The sequence below is a fragment of the Callorhinchus milii genome, unplaced genomic scaffold, assembly GCF_018977255.1.
Source record: "Callorhinchus milii isolate IMCB2004 unplaced genomic scaffold, IMCB_Cmil_1.0 Scaffold2, whole genome shotgun sequence".
In the NCBI taxonomy this organism is placed as follows: domain Eukaryota; kingdom Metazoa; phylum Chordata; class Chondrichthyes; order Chimaeriformes; family Callorhinchidae; genus Callorhinchus; species Callorhinchus milii.
In genome coordinates this window covers 74,588,622-74,611,391 of record NW_024704743.1, presented here as the reverse complement: position 1 = coordinate 74,611,391, position 22,770 = coordinate 74,588,622, and the positions used below count along the sequence as shown (strand labels likewise).

The following is a 22,770-nucleotide window of genomic DNA, read 5'->3' as shown; positions in this document are numbered from 1 at the left end:
CCCCCCCCGGCCAGCGGCTCACCCTCCCCCCCCGGCCAGCGGCTCACCCTCACCCCCCGGCCAGCGGCTCACCCTCACCCCCCGGCCAGCGGCTCACCCTCACCCCCACCCCCGGCCAGCGCATCACCCTCACCCCCCCCCCGGCCAGCGGCTCACCCTCACCCCCCCCCCCCGGCCAGCGGCTCACCCTCACCCCCCCCCCGGCCAGCGGCTCACCCTCACCCCCCCCCCCGGCCAGCGGCTCACCCTCACCCCCCCCCCCCGGCCAGCGGCTCACCCCCCCCCCGGCCAGCGGCTCACCCCCCCCCCGGCCAGCGGCTCACCCTCACCCCCCCCCCCCCGGCCAGCGGCTCACCCTCACCCCACCCCCCCCCCCCCCGGCCAGCGGCTCACCCCCACCCACACACATTCAGAGAGGGACTTGAGAAGAGAGACGCCGCCCCCTCCCCCATTCCTCTCTTCACCCAAATCAGTGAGAAGAAACACGAGAACATGGAGCCACCGGCAGGTCAGTGCTTGTGTGTTGCGGAGAGGGGGAGAGAGTATCTCAGTGTCGGGGTGAGTGTCAGTGTCGGGGAGGGGGGGACAGACGGAGTGTCTGTGTTGGGTGTGTAATTGGGGGAGGGAGGGGGGAGTGTCCGAGTGGGGGAGTGTGTGGGCGACAGTGTCGGGGGTGGCGGCGGCGGTGTCAGTATCGGTGGGGGGGGCGAGAGTTTAAGTGTCGGGGGAGGGGGGAGTGTGTCAGTGTCATGGAGGGGTACGTCAGTGTCGTAGGGGGGTGTAGTGTCAGTGTCGCGGGTGATTGGGTCAGTGTCGGTGGGTGGGGGGGAAATGTCAGTGTGGGAGTGTGGAACATGTCAGTGGCGGTGGGTGGGAGGGAAGTGTCGGGACGGTGGGGGGGGGGAGAGTCGGGTGCGGGGGAGTGTCGGGGGGAGGGAGAGTCAGTCAGGGGAGGGGAGTATCAGTGTCGGAGTTGAGTGTCAGTGTGGGAGTGGGGGGAGTCATTGTCAGGAGTAGGAGTTTCTCTGTGATTCGGAGTGGGGGGCGGTGTGTGGATGTTGGTGATCACCGCCTGGTTTAGTTGCTGTTTACTCTCATACTTATCAAATCTCTGAAGTTTGAGTGTACCTCAGGTACTGATATACATAGGGCTTGTTTGAGAGTGTGGTGATAATCTAACAATGACATGTGTTACAGACTCCTGCATCGATATGAAAACCGAGACCAATTCTCAAAGCTCAGGAATTGCTGACCAGGAAAAAGAACTGGCATTTGGTGCATATCAAGCTTACGCAGTAAGTATTGAAGTCCTTTGTATTCAGAATAGAATCATAAAATATATCTACAGAAAAGACAACTTACTTTTTTATTGTTAATCAATGCAAGATTCTTCCTCCATTTGTATGGCAGTTGAAACTGCTATCTCTATGAGATAGGGTTATATGATGGACACCCTCCCTCTAATCTACTATTTTCTCTTCGCATGAAAGTAATAGACTTTTCTCCTTTCACTTATTCTCCTATCCCCCCACCTCCCACATGGCATTACCAGCAGCACATGTCGGAAAGACATCCCAAGGCTCTAAAAAGGTGGGGGTGGGGGGGTGCTCAGAGAGCAGTCTTTAAGCAGGTTTTGAAAACAGCAGAGCAATTATGGAAGAGAGATCCAGAGGGTGGGGATAAATAGGCTAAAAGCTCACTGGGGCAGCGGGCATGAAGTAGGCCAGCACTTTGCTCAACAGACAATTGGCATATTATTGTTTTAAAGCCGTGTCTATACACAATGGTAAGAATAATATTATATTGATTTCCCTCATAAATTTCTAATTGGAAAGAATTATAAACGTTTACCTAAAAATTCTCCCTGAAAGGAATATTTGGTCTAACATCTAAAACACTGCCCCTTGGGACCTCGTCCCGATGTGAAAGGCGCTATACAAATGTAATTTTGTGTTGTGTTTTTTTCCCATTGACTAGTAACGTTTACTTTTTTTTCTTGCACTATGATGTATGTTAGTCTGGAAATTTTGACACTTGTCATCAGTATCTACGACGTCTGCAAGAGCTCAACAAAGATGACTACAAAATTACTTTGAATAAAGCTGTGATGGATTTTTACAAAAATGGCCAGATTTCAACAGATAGTTTGAGACAAACACTCAACCAGCTCAAAAATCAGGTAAGAATAAATAGAGCAAGTGTGTTTGCTACACTTTTTGCCATAATAGGAGTTACTGTATTATCCCATTATGGGGGTTGGGGAGGGGGGGGAATGCTGACTACCACAATTTACCATACTCCCAAATTAGGGGGCGAGGCGGAGTGATTAGGGGAAGGAGTTCCAGAGGTTGGGAGCAGAGTGGCTGAGGGTTTTCCCGCCAATGGTGGGGCAGGTGGGCCGGGGGACATGGAGCAGGCTAGAGCCAGCTGAGTGGAGGGAGTGGACGGGTTGGTAGGGGATTAGGAGGTCACAGAGGTAGGGTGGGGCAAGACCATTGAGGGCTTTGTAGGTGAGGACCAAGATTTTGAACTGGATCCTCTGAAGGATAAGGAGCCAATGGAGTCGGGCAAGAATGGGGGAGATGGGGTCATGGAGTTTGGTGCGGGAGAGGACATGGGCTGCAGAGTTCTGGATTATCTGCAGCCTGTGGAGGGAGGAGTTGGGAAGGCTGACAAGCAGGGCATTTGCATAGTCAAGCCTGGAGGTGATGAAGGCATGAACAAGAGTTTCAGTGGCCTGAGGGGTGAGGTAGTGGCGGAGTCGGGCGATGTTACGGAGGTGAGGGAAGGCAGAGCGGGTCATGGCTTGGATGTGGGGAAGAAAAGACAGTTGAGGGTAAAACAAAACACCGAGGTTCCTGACTGGCTTGGTGAGTTGAAATGTGCAACCATGGAGGTTGATGCTGCCAGGAGGGCCTGATCCATGTGGCCACATTACCATTTAATTCTATGTGCCGTGATGTTTGTGAAAGGCCTTTTAAGTGGTAGCTCATCAAATGCTTTTCGAACATTCATATGGACCAAATCCACTTCCCCTTCATTCATCTTCTCTGTTAGCTCCTTAAATAATTCTATAAGGTTAATCACTTACAAACTACCTTTTTGAAATCCATACTAACTGACACTGATTATCCCATACAGAGTTTTGATTAAACGCAACTATCTATTGGATTATTTTAGGTCCACTCATCACTGGAAGAAATGGACGGGCTGGATGATGTTGAGAACAGTATGCTTTATTACAATCAAGCAATAATTTTCTACCATCTACGCCAGTATACCGAAGCAATATCAATTGGAGAAAAACTCTACCAGTTCATTGAGCCTTTTGGTAGGTATTCTTTGTTCTGGAGTCACTATCTTAAAATGATCAGTTCAATCTAGTCAGTGAGTTATTGATCCTGTTCATGACATAACAATCATTTATAGCTGTATACCTCTCCTAGTTCTAAAGAATAAATTTGTGTTTTATGAAACTATATTGATTTCTGGAAATGGTTTGAAAGCAGTCAGCTCTTTGTGAGGAAAAATGTTGGTGTCATGTGACTTGCTGAGGCCTTGAGTGTTCTCAGCCTTGTCTAGAACTTCAATAGCTATTGACAAACATGTCATTTTTACTTTTCTCAAAAAAAACAGAAGAAAAGTTTGCCCAAGCTTTATGTTATTTGCTGGTTGACCTTTATCTGCTGACCTACCAACCTGAAAAGGCATTGTTGCTGCTCGCAGTTCTGGAAAAAATGCTTTCACAAGGAAACACCAAAAATGGCAAATCCAATGAGGTCTGTACATCCTAATTGTTGAAGTTTGACAGTGACTTGTTACTATTTGGTTTATGCAATGCTGTATTTTAGAGGTCTAACCTAGGAAGGGACACAAGATTGTTGTGCTGTATTAGGATATGACTCCTGCACTTTCTTGCATATTAAAGTCTGATTTCAGGCCAGGAAGCATTGGCCCACTTTGGGACATTTGGAACATTAGGTCGGTTTGCCTCAAGGGTACACAACATGCATCCACATTCTACTGAGGATAAGGAGATGACTATGTTGTGTGTGTGTGTGTGTGTGTGTGTGTCATGGCAGTTTTCTTTAAGAACTCTACCTGCAAGACAATTGCAAGTAGAGTCCTGCAACTCAGTGGTTAGAGCACTCGCCTCGCAAGCGAGGTATCTGGGTTTGATTCCTGTCAGGCAAAATGTTGAGCAAGTTTCCTTACTCTACACTCCTCTGCTAACCTAGCAGTAAAGGGAATCCGGTTTTTAGTTGATTGGTGGATCGCTTTTCCGGGGGTAATAAAACATTCAAAAAATAATAATAATAAATTGGTCACTCAATCCATGATTGTTTGTGGGACACTGTGGTGCACAATTGGTTGCCGCCTTTCCACCTACAAAATATACAGTCAATTCACTGTAGTATATTCTGTGAAGCGCTTTGAGACGTCTCGAAGACGTGATAAGGCCCTATATTAAATATAAGAATTATATTATTATGGTAATTTCTTAATCTGACAGATCAAGATAGCAGTGCCCTGCGTCTGCATTTTTTAAAAAGTGCTAAAGCATCACTGCCTGCAATAGCATAACTTTTATTATGTATTTAAATAGAGAATTTATTGGTGTTCTCTACAGATTACTTTTTTTACTTTATTTTACAGTACAAAGTAAGAGCTTATATCCAAATGAAATCTTTGAAAGCTTGCAAGCGGGAAATTAAATCCGTCATGAATACAGCTGGAAATGTAAGTAGTCTAGGAATGTATTACATTTGCTTACATAAAAGTGAAAGGTAGATCTTCACAGATATGAAAGCTCCATTATACAGCAATTGCAATATAAATCACACATTGATAGGTTCACTTTTATATAATTAAATATTTTGCCTAAAAATTCATTTCAATAATGAGAATTGCTTTGAGATGTCCTCCTGACATGAAAGGCGCTCTATTAAATGGAAGGAGTATGACTATATATTGAGGTCTTATTTGTCAACCAGTTTTGTTGCATTAAATGTACGCTACAGCTTCCAGCTTGCAACTTCAGTTTGGATAATTAGCAGGAGACAATTTGTGAATCCCAAGTCGGCGATTGTGAAATAATTTTTGACAACACATCACTAAATATTCTTAACAGTAATAGCTTGTGTTATTGACCCAAGTGTAAGATCAGCTAGAGTCAATGGTCAAAGCAGCCTTTGCTATGTCTCATTCTTGAGAACATCTAATTTAAGAAAGCAATGTGCAAACACTGCTTTTAGGTTGTGGATGTAACCTGAAAATGGGTGTGTATTTTAACAAATAGAATTTAGCTGAGTGAACCAGTTAATTCACATACAGAATTTAAATTCCAAATTTCCTAATGATAACCATTTTTGTGTCTTTATACAGTCTGCTCCCTCTTTGTTTCTGAAGAGCAATTTTGAATATTTAAGAGGGAACTATCGGAAAGCAGTAAAATTATTAAACAGTGCAAACATCACCGAACATCCAGGGTTTCTGAACACAGGTAGGAGGCATAAACATTGCAATTTTGTATTATTTTGCTTTTACTATAGAATACGTATAGGCATTTAAGGGGTGGGGAAAAATATATATGCCATTTTAGGACATTTGGAACTCACCACATAGTAACTGAGAGAATTACATGTACCAGCAGAATTATGAGCAAGTGATCCGAGATCGAAGGTTGAAAAGTTCTTCCTTTGATCCATCAGTCATGAATTTTTCAAAATATCCTGAGCTGCTACACAAGCCTTGCAATTTATATTATAACTCTGCGTCACTTTTCCCATTCCATTTGTTCCTTTACTATTATTGTTCCTCAAATCCCTTTTAAATGCTGTTATGGCTACTTTTGCACTCTCTAGTGCCTTGGGACGTCCTCCCGACGTGAAAGGCGCTATACAAATGTAATCTTGTTGTTGTTTATGATCAATGGAAATAGACTCTCTCTCCCCCTTTCTCTCTTGGTCTCTCCCTTTCATCCCCCCCTCAAAATCATTCCCAAATTTTTAAACCTCTTACATTCCCTCTTAACTTTCTCGGACCCAGTGAAAACCAGCTCCATTATACAAATTTTCCACGTTATTACAATTTTTTGATATTAGGGCTAAGGGGTAGTTCTGGCCGACAGTGGGAAAGGCTGGCTGTATTCTACATCTTTCTAAGACTATGAAGATCTCAGTACCCAAAAATGGCTAAATGTCTGCCAGAAGTGAAGATTTTAGAGACTGTAAAAAGTATTTTTTTTCTCATGCGCAAGTCAGAATTATTATCCTGGGTGGTGGAAAATACTATCTACAACACTTGAAAAATTCTTTACAAACAACTCTTATGTTCAGTTTGTACTCTTATGGAGTCTTCCTAACAAATACAAATTATCGCAAGCAACACCTACAAAAAGATAAAATTAGTAACTATTTCTCCTTAAATTCCAAAGGCAGTCGGGCAGAACCAAAGGCTTACATTAATGGGGGCTTTCCATGCAGAACATCAGCAACAAGATCCCAAGCAAAGTGATTCTCCTAAATAAGTAGAGGAAAGTTTAAATGTTGCCAAAACCTATTGGGAAAACCTATTTGGCTGAGCCTATTGATGTTGACACACAATCATTTTTGAGATCTTGCCGACTGCAATATCATAACAGGAATTGTCATTCAAGATTATGTAGGGATTGAAATTTTGACTTGTATCAGTTAACATCATTGCTAATTAGCATTTCACACCCTTCACTTTGCCCCTTTCATCACCTCCTTCAAGACCTTCCTCTTTGATAGTCCCTTCACTCATCTTCCAATGCCCAACACCCCCTTTGCCATTATCCCTCCCAAATCCAACCCCCCAGCTTGCGTATAAATCCCTGAATCTCCAATACCCTGGGATGTTCTCCCGACAGGAAAGACGCTATATAAATGCAATTTATTATTGTTGGATTTGGAAATATTTTGATTTGGCGGTTTGACAGAATCAAATGTCTGGATGTGAAATAAAGTAGCTGATTTGATACTGACCTTTCTGCCCAAACCATTTTCTGAACAGGTGAATGTATAAGGTGTATGTTCTGGAATAATCTTGGTTGCATCCATTTTGCTATGGGAAAACACAACCTTGGAATCTTCTACTTCAAAAAAGCTTTGCAGGAGAATGATGCTGCTTGTATGCAACTATCTGGATCAAGCACAGACCAAGGTAGGTCACTTGTGGTCTGCTGTGCAATGCTAATAACACAACACTTTGATACGAAATGCTTGTACTTGAATGTGTGTGGATGTTATAGGTTCATTTAGCCTTAGAACCATAGCAATTTACAGCACAGAAAAAAGGCCATTTGGACCATGGTATGTGTTGACTCTTTGAAAGAGCAATCCATTGAGTCCCATTTACCTGCCTTTTCACCATACACTTACAAACAAATAGGTTACTAACTAAACCAACATAATTAGCCTATACTGTCACCTCCTATTTTTAAGAACATAACTCTGGTTTGGTAGTAGAGCATTAAATAGTTTTTAACATTCTTGGGAATTAATCTTGTGATATTCGTAAATTCTTACAAAATGATTCTACGCTAGTATTCTACATTTTCTACATTTAACTCTACAATTAATGCTGTTTCTGTTGAATATAATTTAGTTCACTTGCCATCTAATTGGTTTAAACCAAATGTTCTCAACACCTCGTACTTTAGAAGAAATTGACTTTGGGAGAAGCGTTTCTCTTCAGACTAAGCCAATTTGACCATCGTGTTTTCATGTTTTATTATTCTTAGTCAAGGATTTGTTTTCCAGTCACTTGAATGAAGTTTGAAGTGTTTACTTTTAAAATGATTTCTAGTTCAGTATCTATTTTTAAAAAGATACAGAATTCACAATTGTTGCAGGACACAACTTTCTTGATCCTGTGTGGAAATGGCTTGTTTCTGAGTAGATCCGTGATCATCGGATATGAATAAGTCACCCCTCTTCTCCCAGCACAACTCATTCAGAAACCAAATGGTGTGAATGTAACTCAAATAGGAAGGTCCTTGTAGAGCTGCCTTTATTCCTTGAATGAGAGGATCTTCCTAGCTTCGTTTCAATTAGCAGGTAACTAAACGAATCATAGAAACTTGGAAAGGTGACATGATTCTTTTGGTGACCTGAGCTAATGTAAATTTTGTGAAATATTTGATGAGAATAAAGTGGAGTAAGCTATCTCTGTTGCTGTAGATTTTTTTTAAAAATGGCTTTTATAAATTATTTGTTTTGTTCGTGTTTCATTCATTTTTGTAGACGCTTGGTGTTCAGGATTTCATTACATTTCTTTTCCCCTCTTTTTATAACGGTTGTCATTAGGAAAGATGTTTTCAGGCAGACCGATGTGTACTCTTCTTACAAACAAGCGGTATGAACTGTTACACAACTGTGGAGTCCAGCTGTTACACATTGGTAGGCCCCTAGCAGCCTTTGAATGCCTGATAGAGGCAGTTCAAGTGTACCATTCCAATCCACGGCTTTGGTTACGGCTGGCAGAATGTTGTATAGCTGCAAACAAAGGGGTAAGTGATACATAAATACAGTAACCACTTTAATACTTCCAAAGCATATATTTTGTGTCCTCTTATGTTAATCTTCAATGTTGTTTCTCTGCAGACTTCAGAACAAGAAACCAGAGGGCTCCCAAGTAAGAAAGGTATTGTACAGTCAGTCTTGGGGCAAGGTTACCATCGTAAAATAGTCTTAGCATCGCAATCGATGCAGAACACCGTATATAAGTGAGTACATTCATTATTTTTTATTTTGAAGGTTCTTTATCTGCATAAATGTATTAAAGGTTGTTGATAGGAACTATTTAATGATCCTAAATAAAGTAAATTTGGACAATCTCAATCCACTCCCTGTTTACGGCAGAAATCAAATTAGATTTTATTTTAGTGTACTTGCAAATCTTGAGGATGGCATCGACCTTAAAAAAAACCTTAAGGATGTTTCAAATGTACATGTAGAAAAAACGACATCTTCTGTCCCTCCATTTCTCTCTTCACTTTTCTCCTCTCTTCCTGAAAGCACAGTCTCATAGTAGATACAGGTCATAGGTTCCGTCTGTCCTTTAGTACTCAGACTAAGAGTGCGTCAGCATCCTATTTGACTGAACACGGCATTGCCAAGCCCAATTGTGTTCTTACCTGGTGTCCGGAAACCATATATCACTGATCGGCGGATATCATCTCTGCTATTTACCCTACCAATTTACAGTCTTAATCTCCATCAATATTTACAATTTTGAAAACAATCTTTTCATTCTTTGTTTGGAAATACATCTTGAGCAGCACATTCCCATCTACTCATCAGCTTGCCTTATGTATGAGGTAATCTTGTTTTCTGTCCTTTAATTGCTTTCCTATCAGCCTGGGTTAGATCATACTGCAGTTTTAACTCAGGATGCTCATCGGAGTCTTGGCTTTTTCCGTAAATAGATTATTTGCAATCTATCTGGGGAAGGAACTGAACCAAAATTTTAAGATGGAGTGAAGAGACGGCTTTTTTTTTTACATATACATTTGCACAATTTTGAAAGATACGTATTCTAGGCTATTGAAAACCACACAGTTGTGGTGTGTACCACATTCCTGTGATCTATTCCAATTTTGGTGGCACAAATTATATATTAATTATAGAATATTACAGAAGGAGGCCATTCGGCCCATCGTACCTGTACTGGCTCTTTGGAAGAGCTACCAAATCAGCCCCGGTCATTCCCCATAACCCCACAATTTTTTCCTTTCGAAGTACCTATGTAATTACCTTTTGAAACATTGAATCTATTTCTGCCACCCTTTCAGGCAGTGCATTCCAGACTTTAACAACTCTGAGTAAAAAAAATGTCCTCATCGCCCTTCTGGTTCTTTTGCCAATTATCTTAATCTATGTGCCCTGGATACTGACCCGCCTGCCACTGGAAGCTGTTTCTCCCTATCTATCAAAACTCCTCATCATTTTGAACACCTCTATTAAATTTCGCCTTAACCTTCTCTGCTCTAAGGAGAACAATCCCAGCTTATCCCATTAATAATTCTTGTTTATTTTTAGTTCTCTCAAATCATATGCCTTTTGTAATATTGTTTGCTTATTGTGTTATTTGTGACTATCAAGTTATTCATGAATTGCTTCAAAGATAAGCACTCTAACCTGTGCGTTCCTTCATTCTGATATTACGAAAATAGTGATGTTCCACAATATTTTTTTTAAAAGTTCCATTTTTGTGCTTGCTGGGTAAAAGATTGTTAGGTCAGTGGAAAATTTAATAGGTTGAGTACCCAATATCAGTATTGGGAACTCCCTAGACATTGGTATCGGTCTGGCTCATTGGAGTACTCTTGCCTCTGTCAGAAGATTGTGGTTCCAACCCCACGTTCTAACTTTGAGCTCATTGTCTAGACCAGCGCTCTCCAACCTGTTGATCGCCCCGAGGTGGGGTCTCACGTGCCCAATTAAAAACAAGAGGCAGGGTGATATTTAATTTTAGTTAAACAGCAATTTAACCATTTAAAAGTTTATATTTTTATTATATTTATATTTTATAAATATTTTATGTTTTATTTCAAGATACATGAAATACTTAATGCATCTGGCTTTGTTTCAATTTGACTCCAAAATGATGCAGTTCAATTACTCCTTCCTCTTGTCTGTGCGACAGTACCACCTAGCAGCGATCGAGCGGTTGGAGACCCCTGGTCTAGACTGACACTCCAGTGCAGTGCTGGGGGAGCGCTGTAGAGATTTTGTCTTTTGATACCTGTTCAGGTGGATGTTAAAGTTCCCGAGGCTTTTTTTGAAAAGAGAAGCGAGTTTCCTGGTGTCTTGGTCAACAATGAGAGCTATCCATGACAGAAATGTCCCACAAACAGCCATGAAGTGAATGACCAATTTTATCAGCGTTCAAATTGACGGATACATTTACAAACAAAATGCACAGTCGCTAAACTTCACAATAAATCCTGTGAAGCATTGTGAGATATCTTGATGATGTGATCAGATGCCATATCAAATGCAACTAATTGCCAGTTAGTTGCAGAGTAAAACTCCTTCTGCTCTTCACCAGCTTCAGTAGAGTACTCTCTGTTGCACCATTTGAGTCAATAGGAAAGCATCAAAATTGTGGGAATTAGTTTATATAGAAATGAGAAAGTGCAGTGTTTGTTGGATGTTAAATATTGAGCATTTCAGTTATAAATGATTTTATTTTTGCTTTATTCTGCAGTGATGGGCAGTCATCAGCCATTCCTGTTGCTAGCATGGAGTTTGCAGCTATCTGCTTAAGAAATGCCTTGCTTTTGCTCCCAGAAGATCAACAAGAAACCAAACAGGATAATGGATTAAGAGATTATGGTCAGTCAGGCAGTGGTGAAACCGGTGAAAGCAGTGAGGCTTGCAGGTATAAAACAATTCTATAACTATTGGCATTTAATTGAGTATAAAGACCAATGTATAAATGATTGATCAGTACCACATTTATGATGAACTTTGTAATTGTTCTGTTATTGTAGGATCTTACCATGAATCTTTCAGAAACATGATCCTGTCACTTTAATATATTTACAGCCCAGAAAGAAGCCATTTGACTCATTTTGTCAATGACATTTATAAATAAACCATATCTCTACACAGGTAGTACCCCTACTATGGTTTTTGACTAAAATAATGCCACGAATAATAATCTAGCACAGTAAACCTCACGTAAGTTGTATCAGTTGGGCCCATACATTTAGTATGATTTATGCAAAGTATGAGTTATGTCAAACTTGCATACAATATAAATACTTGAATGGGACTTGGGCAGATATATGACTTAGGGACAATTATACGATGTATACAAATCAGACTTATGTGAGTTTTACTTAGTAATACAATGGTCAGTGTTTATTGATCTGCTCCTTTACCCCCTCATTTTACAGTGGTAAGGTTCATGAAGGAGATAAGTTTATTCCAGGTCCACCATCTTCTCCTCTAAAGAAGCCGGAACTGGAAAATCTGCGGTAAGTCTGTCTTTATTTTTCTTTACCCTTAATTCCATATTGCATAGTGTCCTTGTCACTAAATTTAAAACTCTCCCAAGAGTTTGTGTGGTTCCTGAGAACACAGTTCTGCATACTGTTATCCTAGAAATGTGTGTGATCTTTATTGACAGATTTTTTGTGTTATCAAATCTATTAAGAAACGTCGCAATTTGAGTCGATTACTAAAAACTGTTTCCCCTTCCAATTCCAGTGCAGTGATTGAGCCAATGTTTTTTTCTAGCACTAGCGATATTTGCTGTTGCCTGAGAGCGGCGATTCAGTGCCAGTTGAGCTCAGAGTGTGTGCTTTAAAACCTGTATGCCAGAAATTGCCAAGGATTGAATTGTGTGCCAATAATCTTCTTTGGACTGGAGAAGTGAGATTCCCATGAAATACAGGAGCGCAGAGACAGAGCAGCATTACAGTAATGTTATATTTCAAAACTTTCGCTTTCTTTCACTTAGGTGTTCCATACTGGCTGGCAGTGCATATGTCGCTCTTGCTCTTGGTGATAACCTTGTGGCCTTAAATCATGCAGAGAAGCTTCTACAACAACCCAAACTATCTGGATCTCTAAAGTAAGTAGCAAGCAAGACACTAAATAATGAAGTATTGAAATATTCAAAACAAATGACTTCACTACGATATCACATAAAAGGTGACTTCATTATGATCCATTTAACATCTTTTTCAAGGTACCATTTTTGAATTAAAATTAGAAAAAAAAATCATCTATGTGGTCTCCAAAATCTTGCATGTTGCATGACAACAGATTAGGCATTGGGGTTCAAAAAGCACACAGGCATTACTGGTGCCAGGAAATGTGCCGTGTCTTGCAAACTATATTTCCAAAAAAGGAGTGCAATGTACATCACACAACTAAATTTTAAAATCTCCCAAGAACTTTGTGTGGTTCCTGAGAACTTAGGAGAGCTGAGGACTTGTGAGCTGGTGTAATCTAGGTGGATCTCTGCCGGAGACACAATTTAGATCACACAGTGATTTTTTCTGCCAGTGAGGCATCAGTGGTACTTTGGGACATCCTCCTGACATGAAAAGTGCTGTATAAATATAAATTTGCATTGAATCATTGTAACTTGATATTAGTGTTTTTCTTTTCATTTTGCTTGCTGGTTTTTTTTACAAAATCGCTTCCGAATCTAGGTTGCAGTTTAGAAATGCTTTAATGAAAGCATTGAGGTGGAAATGTATTAACTATCTAGGAGAGTTTTTGCATGTTGGTGAGTGCACGTTGTTGGTTGTTCATTACATTGTGAGTAAGTTAGGTTGGGTATTGCAACGGCATGACTAGCACATTCTGCATGCAGGAAATGAAGATTCTTACATGATACCTGAAAGCTGACAAGCTTTCTACACACATACTCAGTGATGCCACGAGTTATCTGATCAGTCACGTTAAGATCCAGAGGGTAGGATTTTATGGACCCTCAGCTATCGCATTATAACAGAGTGCTACTGTAATTCCTTTGTTTCCACATTATTTTGTATTGCTTGAAGCAGTTTATTATACACATGCAACTTTTAAACGGAGTTTGTGATTGTGACTTTTTGTAATATTTTTTAGGTTTCTCGGTCACTTGTACGCAGCAGAATCTCTGATCTCTTTGGACAGAATCTCTGACGCTATCACTCACTTGAACCCTGAGAATATTACTGATGTGTTCCTTGGGATTTCTTCAAATGAACAGGATCAAGGTTAATGATTTCATATTTTATTGAATTTTTAGATTTGGGTCCTGGTTCAATTTCCAATCTGCTTCTACTTCGACTTGACTTGTATGAAACAAGGAGCTCTTAGTGAATAATATGAATACAGCAAGACTGTTGATATTGTTGACTGAGAACTCATTGTAAGAGTTCAAACTTGGCCCCAGTTTGTGTAATGATTTGAATTCACTATAACACTGCTTTCCTATAACAATCAAATTACTCATTTAAACTACTTTAAAGTCATTTGGGACATTTAAATCAAACTGGAGCTGCTGATGTTGCTTCCTGGCTCTTGGCCAAACTATTTGAAAAGCATTCAGAAGTCAGTCAGAGTAGCTGAAACAATTGTAGCGTTCATTCTGCAAACAACAGCTATGGTAGCAAAGAAGGTAAGGGATCTCTGTTAGTTTGATCTTTGATGTGTTGTGGAGGTGAAATCCACACTTAAGTTTGAGATGTACCACAAATTTCCTTGCATTTTTGTTCTTGATTTTGGATTTATACTCGCCCTCCTTGCACAGTGAGCAAGCGCAAATGTCCAAGAACCTGAATAAGACTCATACTGAGGTTGCTTGAGGCTTCTAGATGGAATTGTTAAGCGCTCTGGGACACTACCTGGTGTGGAGAGCGCTATATAAATGCAAGTGGTTGTTGAATTATTTGAAAGGTGCATAAAGGTGTGCCTTTATTGTATACACATACATATGGAATTACAACTGTACCATTGTTTTGATTATAAATAAGATAGCCAAGTTAGTGAAAGGTGAAACTCAAAATACTCATTAGGTGCAGGGCTAAAATCCCTACTTTGTTTTTTCACCTACCTCCAGATTGACCATTTCCTTCAGCCACCCAATGTACTCTTGAAGATAGATCCCAGCCCATGGGCAAAACCTTTAAAACCAGCAGCATGGCCCACAGGGCAGGCAAATCTTCCTCTTTGCTTCTGTGTTGGTAGCCTGATACATGGAACAAATTGTACACTATGTAGAAAGGATGGAAATGAAGCATTTGCTGCAGATTATTTTTAATGGGAATCCCAAGATTGATAGAGTACACCTAGGTTGAAAAGAATAGGAGAATGCAGTGCTGGAGGTGTTTTGAGTTGTTGGAGGTGCCGTCCTTTGGATGAGACATTAAACTGAGGTGCGTCTGCCTGTTTGAGTGGATGTTAAAGATCCCATGGCACTACTCAAAAAGAGAAGGGGGTTCTCTCCATGAGTCCTGGCCAACAATCCCCAAAATAAAACTGGTCATTCAATTCATGGTTGTTGTGGGACATTGCTGTGCACAAATTGGCTGCTGGATTCATCCACAGTCACTGCACTTTACAGTATACTATTGGAAGTGCTTTAGGACATTTTCCAATGTGAAAGGCGCTATTCCAACTACAAGGATTATAATATGCTCCAGAGGTAGCGACGTAAGACAAATGCTTAAGGCACTGCAAACAAATGGACAAACTACTATGCAAAGATTCCTACCAATGTAAAATTCATGGACATGCCTGTGACCAGTAATGTGATATTATAGTTTATCATGATTTGGTTAGAAAATATAGTGCATCATAAGTGATGTAAGGCAGATTTACTGCTGTGCACAGGAAGACATAGAAATACATACAACTTGTGAAATATTTGCACGTAAACATATGTTGGTTTAAAAATGTGGCTGAATTGAAACACCTGCATATTTTTCAGGATCTGACAAAGGAGAGAGTGAACAGATGGAAAGCTGTAAGTACTACATAAAAGCAGTGTTGGGAGGATCTGTGCTCTGCTGTGTGGGACTGTGCTGCCAAAGCTCTACAAAATAGAATAGTAAAGTAAATCATTTCAATGGGGTTCCTTAGTGAAGAATTCTCCACAATGTGTTTTTAGCCATTAAAAATAATAGCGTCATCGATTGTTAAAACGGAATTAAAACAACCAATAAATCACCCGATTTAGGTTGGATTGGTATTTCCACATAATGTTCCTCTCTTCAGCCACATGCAATCCTTGACAGTATAGATTTAGAGTAGTTTTACCCAATAAAGATTTTTATTTCCATGAATGTCGGTACTTTTACATTTAATGCACTGTTCTGTTTACCTCAAGATGTGTTCTGGGACCATTTTTGTTTGTGTAATCTGATGGTAAATTAAGTGACGCAAGGCACAAAATGAATCTTAGAATTAGATGTATTTTGCTATAGTGGATTTATTGACAATTAATTTATGAAGCCACTGTTTCTGCACTGTGTTTATTTTTCCCTGACATTCATTCGGAGCTTCTATGAATCTGTACTCTCGTTCAAGTTGTTTACATCAAGATTGGTAGTATTGAGGGTTTGATCTCTATTTCAAAATATTGTCCTGAGATTAAGGTTGAAGGGACGTCTCACAGCAGTGGTGATGAAAATGCAGCTTGCTCAGAGAGCCATGCAGACTCGATGGGCTGCATGGACTCTTCCTGCACTGTAACTTTTTATGATTCTAAACGCCTGATTTAGATTTTAATAAGTGCCATTTACCGTTACTACCACTGCTAATGGATTTGTGCCTATTCTGTTGGAGCATTTTTCTGCCATGAATCCCACAAGGTTTGGACCTAAGTGTTGGCATTAAAAAGGCATTGCTGTTCAAGATTTCTTGGCCTTCAGGTTGTCTCCCCAGGCAGAAATGTATTATTTATTTCCATTAAAAAATGGAGGTCAGTTGTCAGCTTTCATATAAAAGTATATTCTCTTACACTAATTAAATTGCCTTTTTTCTTCTATGTATTTGACAGCTGGAAAACATATATTGCACTGCTACCCAAATTCTGTTACTTGTGCTCGGGCGATGATGTTATTTAACCTTGGCAGTGCATATTGTCTTCGGAGTGAATATGAGAAAGCACGCAAGTGTCTTCACCAGGTGAGGCAACATAACTACTCCTCCTTTGCTTGGAAAAAATTCTGTAATATAACCAGTCATAAATATCATACATACCCTTCAAAACATAGTAATAGAAGGAGTCCATTGAGCCTGTTTTTAGATGTATATAGAAATCTGTAAAAATATATACAGAATACCTTTTAATGTGAAAATTCTAGGTGTTTAATGTCTTTTTTTTGGTCAAACGGGTGTCTAACACATACGGAAGCCCATCATCATGCTTAATAGTATCCAAACTAAACTGAGAGCTCCATTTTCCTTAGTGTCACAAACATACAAACCATAAAATCATAATATATTTATGGGGTATGGTAGACATGTGGCTCTATGAATTATTATTCTATATTGCACTTGTTTTTAAATGTTTGCTAAATTGTAAATCCTTTAACTCAGAATCATTAACTTTATTTTGAGTTTTGAAACCACAATATCACCACTGCATCAGATAGTTGTTGTTTGACCAACTGCCTACCGAAAGATTCATCTATTCCTCTTTTATCACTAATATTTCAGTGGATCAACTTTAAAGTCTTTGTCCTGACCTTCTAATCCCATCACAATCTTGCCTCTCTATTTTTGTAAACTGTCCAACCTATTCTCCTACCAATATCCTTCTGACTTTGATCTACTGCTTGTTCCTCACTCCCTCCACCCCACCATCAGCCACTCTATGCCACCGGTCTCTAAACTCTCCTGAAGCCCCTTCAATCTCTCCCCACTTAAAAAAAATCTAAATGTATCTCTGTGCATGAGATACATTTTGGTTAAAAAAAACTTTAACTCTTCTTCCTCTGCTCCCTGCTCAGTAGATTCCCATTGTCCATGTGAAGCACTTTGAGATGCTTATCCTACAAGAAGAATGCTACCTAAGTGCGAGTGTTGCCTTTTTAATTTCTAAAATTGTTAATTTTCCACATTTATTCAGCAATCATATCACAAATGTCCATCAGTGTCAATCACCTATCATGTTAAGTACATTGACACCGTGCACATTTGGTGTCTGACCATCCACTGTATCACACCTTGATTTCAAAACAGATTTCAAGCCTTTTTCTGCTCTCATTGGCAGCAGACAATTTATTTTGTCTCCCATATAAGAGAAACTTCTTTTTTTGCCACTTGAGTTTTTTTTAGTTCTTGAAAGAGAGAGTTAGAGAACAGAGAGCATTTGATTAAATTGTGGTGGTTTTTACTGTATGTAGTTTTACCATAGCCATTTCATGCCTTTTTCAACAGAAATGACCTAATAATGTAGTTTTGCTTAGAATGGATAAAGCTTTTGCTCGGCATCAAAATTTTATATTGAGTGTAAAGGATCCATTTTAACGATAGAAGCTTATAAATACCAGCTTTCAAACCAAATCCAGCAATTCAGGGTGAATGGGTTTAGTCTGAGGCAAGAATTAATTTCTTCTCATAGGAAGTAATGAAAGATTTATAATGCTCAAGGAAACCTTAGATGCAGAATTGATTGAGGGATTCAAGAAAGAGATGGTTGGATGCTTGGGGAATAGAAATACTAAATCATGTAGCAAAAAGCAGAATTAGGGCAGATAGTATAACACAGTGCAATAGATTGGGCCCTGGCGGAGTGGGCTCCCTGGGCCAAATTACCTCCTGCTTCTAAATTTGTGTGCAATCCTCGTCTTTCATCAATGCACAATTCCTCCAGTTGTGAAGCGTGTCGAGGATGTGACTCATTATTCGCCAAAGTGTAACCCTGATATCAGGAATTTGTTTGGCCCGTTCCTGGGAAATCAGATTTCCTCATCCAGGACACAATTTGTAGTCTGGATCAGCAGGAAGCCAGACATAAGTAGGGAGAGTTCATGACCACAAAGGCTCCGCCACATTCCATATCTTGTTGTACGTAGGAGACAACAACATGGCCTTTGTATCTCACAAGGTCCTTAGTTGTGAATTGGCCCAATTTTCAAGTGACTTGGTGTCCGTCCGGTCTGTGTTTACCCCACGCTGGAGTGGTTTTGATTCTGCTCTCAGCTGGTTCACTCCCCTTCTCTCTTCAGTATGATCTTTGGTGAAAATGAAAATCCTTTTTTAAATGAAGATTGACAAGTTAGAATTGAAAGGGGGAGAGAGGAGGAAAGGAGCTCCCACAAACTTAGTGTTGTAGTTTTATGTTTCAATTACATGGTAAATCTTATATAATTTGTTAAGGAATATTTGAATGAGGTGCATCTATCTTTCCAACGCTGGAATCCATCTGATGACCAGTCTTTTGGTTTTCGTCATGTGGGTTCTTGCTTTGTCAGATTAAAAGATGACCCTATGGCTGAATGAATGTCATAAAAAGCTGCATGTGCTAAACCCTAAACAATATAACATTCCTGTCTTCTGTCTCTTTTTTAAAAAAAATGAAGGCTGCTTCCATGGTGAATCCTAAAGAAATTCCTCCAGAAGCAATCTTGCTGGCTGTGTATCTTGAACTGCAAAATGGTAAGATCCTTCCTATACAAAACATTGTAGCATTTCGATGAATTTCAAATAATTACACTGCAAAGGCAAATAATGTCAATCCATTATAGTTTATTAGCATTATTGATCCTCTACATGTCACTGAGCTGAGCCAGTCCTAGATTCGCTCTGTGATCAATTTTATGTGATTTTTTTAAAATGTAATTTATGACATGCTTGGTGACTTATCTGACCATGTGTGGGAGTGGGGAGAGAGGGTGCTTGACAAAGTGTGTGTGTGGGTGGGGGGATGGTATGGAAGAAGGGGTAGTTGACAAGGTTTGTGTCTGATTATGGACAAGGGGAAAGATTTGACATGTGGTGGGTGGGTATGGGGGGTATTTGACAACAATAAATTACATTTGTATTGTGCCTTCACATCAGGAGGACGTCCCAAGGCTCTGGGGACGGGTGTGAATATAGGGGACGGGATACTTGTTGGATGTGGGTATGGGGAGTATTTAATAATGTATGTGTGGGGGGGGGGGTTGAATAAAGTTGAGCCTACCCACATTACCCATATTCTGGTGTCCTATACATGCTTAACCCACATGTCAGAGTGATTCTGTAGTTGAGTTTTCATCAGCTAGAGACAACGTTTACCACGTTGCACATGTGCTTGCTTCTCCATGTACGTAGGTTAGTGTGCTTCTGGGCGCTTGCCTTTAGAAGATTTCTAGTATTAGATGTAGTTTATTTTTAAATTGTTTTATATAATTTGTTAAATTCATTTTACTGCCCCTCATCTTTCTCAACCTCTTCTAGTAGGCTTAGGGGCAGAGAGTAGGAGTCAATAAATATGTCTTGTAGTGACAAGATATAGCCAATCACATGCCTAAGGGGACTGTCGTGAGTGCCATTTATTCATTGTATACATAAATGATTTGGAGGTGGATATAGGGGAAAGGACATCAAACTTTGCAAATAACAGGAAACTAAAGAATGCCCAAATGAATTACAGGATGACATTAACATCTTGGGTGTGGTCAGATATGCAGCAAATCAGGTACAACATTGATAAATAACTATTAGTATAATTTGGAGCAAAATAGCATGAGGTGGAAATGTGAGGAGTGGTGAACCTGGGGTTGTAGATGCACAGATCTTTTAATGATGAAATTGCAGGTGGAAAAGACAAAACACTCAAATGGAATATTGGATTTTATACATCTAGTGACTTCTGCTGGAATATGGATGTCACAACAGTTTCAGTACAGAAATAAGTTGTTTGGGATTTCCCATGCATGCCTCCCCATTGGGGCAATCAACGCTGATCCCTTGTATCCTTATTCATTAAGTGATTGTCTAATTTCCTTTTGTTGCTACTTGAGGTAAGGGATTCTACATCCTACAGCCTTTCGTGTAAAAACAATATTTCTGACCTTTTGTTTCTTGTGATTTCAAGATCCTCACTCTTGTCTTTAAATCCCTGCACTCCTTTGCAACCCCCCACCTCTCTGACCTCCTCTTTCCTCACAACAGTGCCCGTTGCCTTCGCTCCACCGGGTCTGGCCTCCTCCTTGTCCCCTGAATCCTCCGTTCCACCCTCGGTGGCCGTGCCTTCAGCCACTATGCCCCGAGGCTCTGGAACTCCCTTCCTCACTCCCTTTGCCTCGCCCCCTCTCTTCCTATTTTCAGGTCTTGGCTAAAGGTCTTTCTTTTCGTCCGCGCCTTTGGTCACCTGCTTCCCCCTCCCCCTGGCTCAGCCCCGGGATCCGTTACTGTGAAGCGCTCTGAGATGCCATCCGGCGTGGAGGGCGCTATATAAATCCAAGTTGTTGTTATCTTTTATTTGTGTCCCTTCATGGGTCCAAAAAAGCTCCCAAAATTTTATTAAGGCTTCTGAAATTACACACATTCTCTCTTGCCTCCCAACATCAATTTACTGGGCAGTCATATGAAGGAAATGATGGATTGGAGAATTAGATTGAATTACTTTTTTTAAACTCAGCAGATGCCTCACACTTACAGAAATCCATCACCTCCATGCTCAACAGTTTCCAAACCAAACAGAGTTCCATACATCCCACCTTGAATGGAAATTCAAGAGATAGATTGTTGGAATGGAATGTGCACTCTCTCCCTGGAAGAATATATCCTGGTTACATAATTCTGAAAAATATTGGGTGCCGGTTGGTTGGAGCCAAGGCTTGGGGGCTCCAGAGTGTGCCTTCTCTCTCAACTTTAGGGTTGAAATAAAAGCACTTGTGACAACCCAAGATCAAGTGCAAATCTGCTCACAGTTTGTTGCAAAGTTACAATGAAATAATAATGCTGAAATTTTGTCATTTCATACTTATTAGGAAATACGCAGTTGGCCTTGCAGATAATCAAAAGGAATCAACTTTTGCCCTCGATGAAAACGTTGTCTTCTGACGTACGAAAGAAACCAATCTTTCAATCCATCCAGCCATTTCAAGCTCCGTCCTTCAACACCGTCCAGCGCAAGTGAGAGCTGGAAGAAGAATGTCAAATTGCTTCTTTGGAAATTGTTTCAACTGTAAAAGAAAGAATTCTTTATGCATAAACAGTAACAGTTTGGACAAGCTCATGATAATTTTGTTTCTTCATGGATTAATCGGCATTTCTTTGAATCTAAATTAGACCCCATTGTATACAGAAAGCAATATATTGTGGGGAGGGAAAACTTGATATACATTTTCCAGTTAGTGGTTTTGGAAATTTTTGTATTCTTTATAATTTTAGTATATAATCTTATTAGTTTTTCAGATCATTTTGCTGTTATGTGCAGCCATTAAACAAGTATTCAAACGAATATTTTGTAGGTTACAGAATACAATTTTTTATATTGACCTCTAGCCTGCTCGAATTTGTTTGAAGTAGAAATCTATATGTAGCAGGCTAGGGATCACAACCACAAATTAGGTCATAAATCTGTATCCAGTAACACCTGGGGCACTTCAGTTTGCATTGTGTTGATGCAATGCCTGACTCAGGAAAGACATTTTAAAAGGGAGGAGAAAATCTCGAGGCTTCTAAGAATAAAGTTTAATTTTGAGTACCTCTTTTTTTACCAGTGAAAATTTCACAGAGGTCGGCAAAATGTTCATTACAAACAGGCACAGAAATTGGCATCTGGATTAATATAAGGATTTGGCTGAATCGATGTGTTGGCAGTTAATGAGCAGTATATCTGCAAAGAAGATTAAATGTTTGAGGCTCATTAAAGGTAGAAATTGACCTATTTACACAAATAAAAGATGAAAACGTTTAAGCATGGAATCTATATTTCATCCTGGACAATAAAATAGCCTATCTCCATGGCAAATTGTGATATTTGAAACTAAATCCTAATTATTGTATAGAAAATAAAATACAATATTCTGATATTGAAATTTTGTAAACATTAAGGACATGTTTCTGAAATTGTGAATAAAATATAGTGAAATGTATTTGCTAATGCTTTTAAATCTATATTTTTGCACTTATAATTGCTTGTGTTTTCCTCTACGACCTTGAGAGCTTGCGCCCTTGAAAAGGGAAAAACAATACCCAGTTATTTGGAAGAAAAAGAGAGTCAATATTCTCACTATTGCATTTCAGTGCAATAAGAACACAATTCATGTGGCCTCTCAGCAAGTTAGACAAACAC

General features: G+C 39.9%; 1 protein-coding gene across 2 annotated transcripts; it reads left to right on the top strand.

Moving 5' to 3' along the window:
• The first annotated feature begins 383 nt into the window (after nt 1–383).
• cnot10 (CCR4-NOT transcription complex, subunit 10) lies at nt 384–22,606 on the top strand. Of its 2 annotated transcripts, none has more exons than XM_042332278.1 (18): nt 384–508; nt 1,198–1,295; nt 2,018–2,179; nt 3,181–3,331; nt 3,637–3,779; nt 4,657–4,740; nt 5,386–5,503; nt 7,036–7,185; nt 8,331–8,533; nt 8,628–8,749; nt 11,236–11,409; nt 11,930–12,010; nt 12,496–12,609; nt 13,617–13,747; nt 15,463–15,498; nt 16,534–16,661; nt 19,064–19,139; nt 21,461–22,606. In XM_042332278.1, exons 1-18 carry the CDS (start codon nt 493–495, stop codon nt 21,607–21,609), a joined length of 2,136 nt encoding a protein of 711 aa, XP_042188212.1. In that variant the 5' UTR covers nt 384–492; the 3' UTR covers nt 21,610–22,606. The 2 variants fall into 2 exon arrangements, with proteins under 2 accessions (XP_042188212.1, XP_042188213.1); XM_042332279.1 differs by lacking the exon at nt 384–508 and adding an exon at nt 538–558.
• Nucleotides 22,607–22,770: the final 164 nt, after the last annotated feature.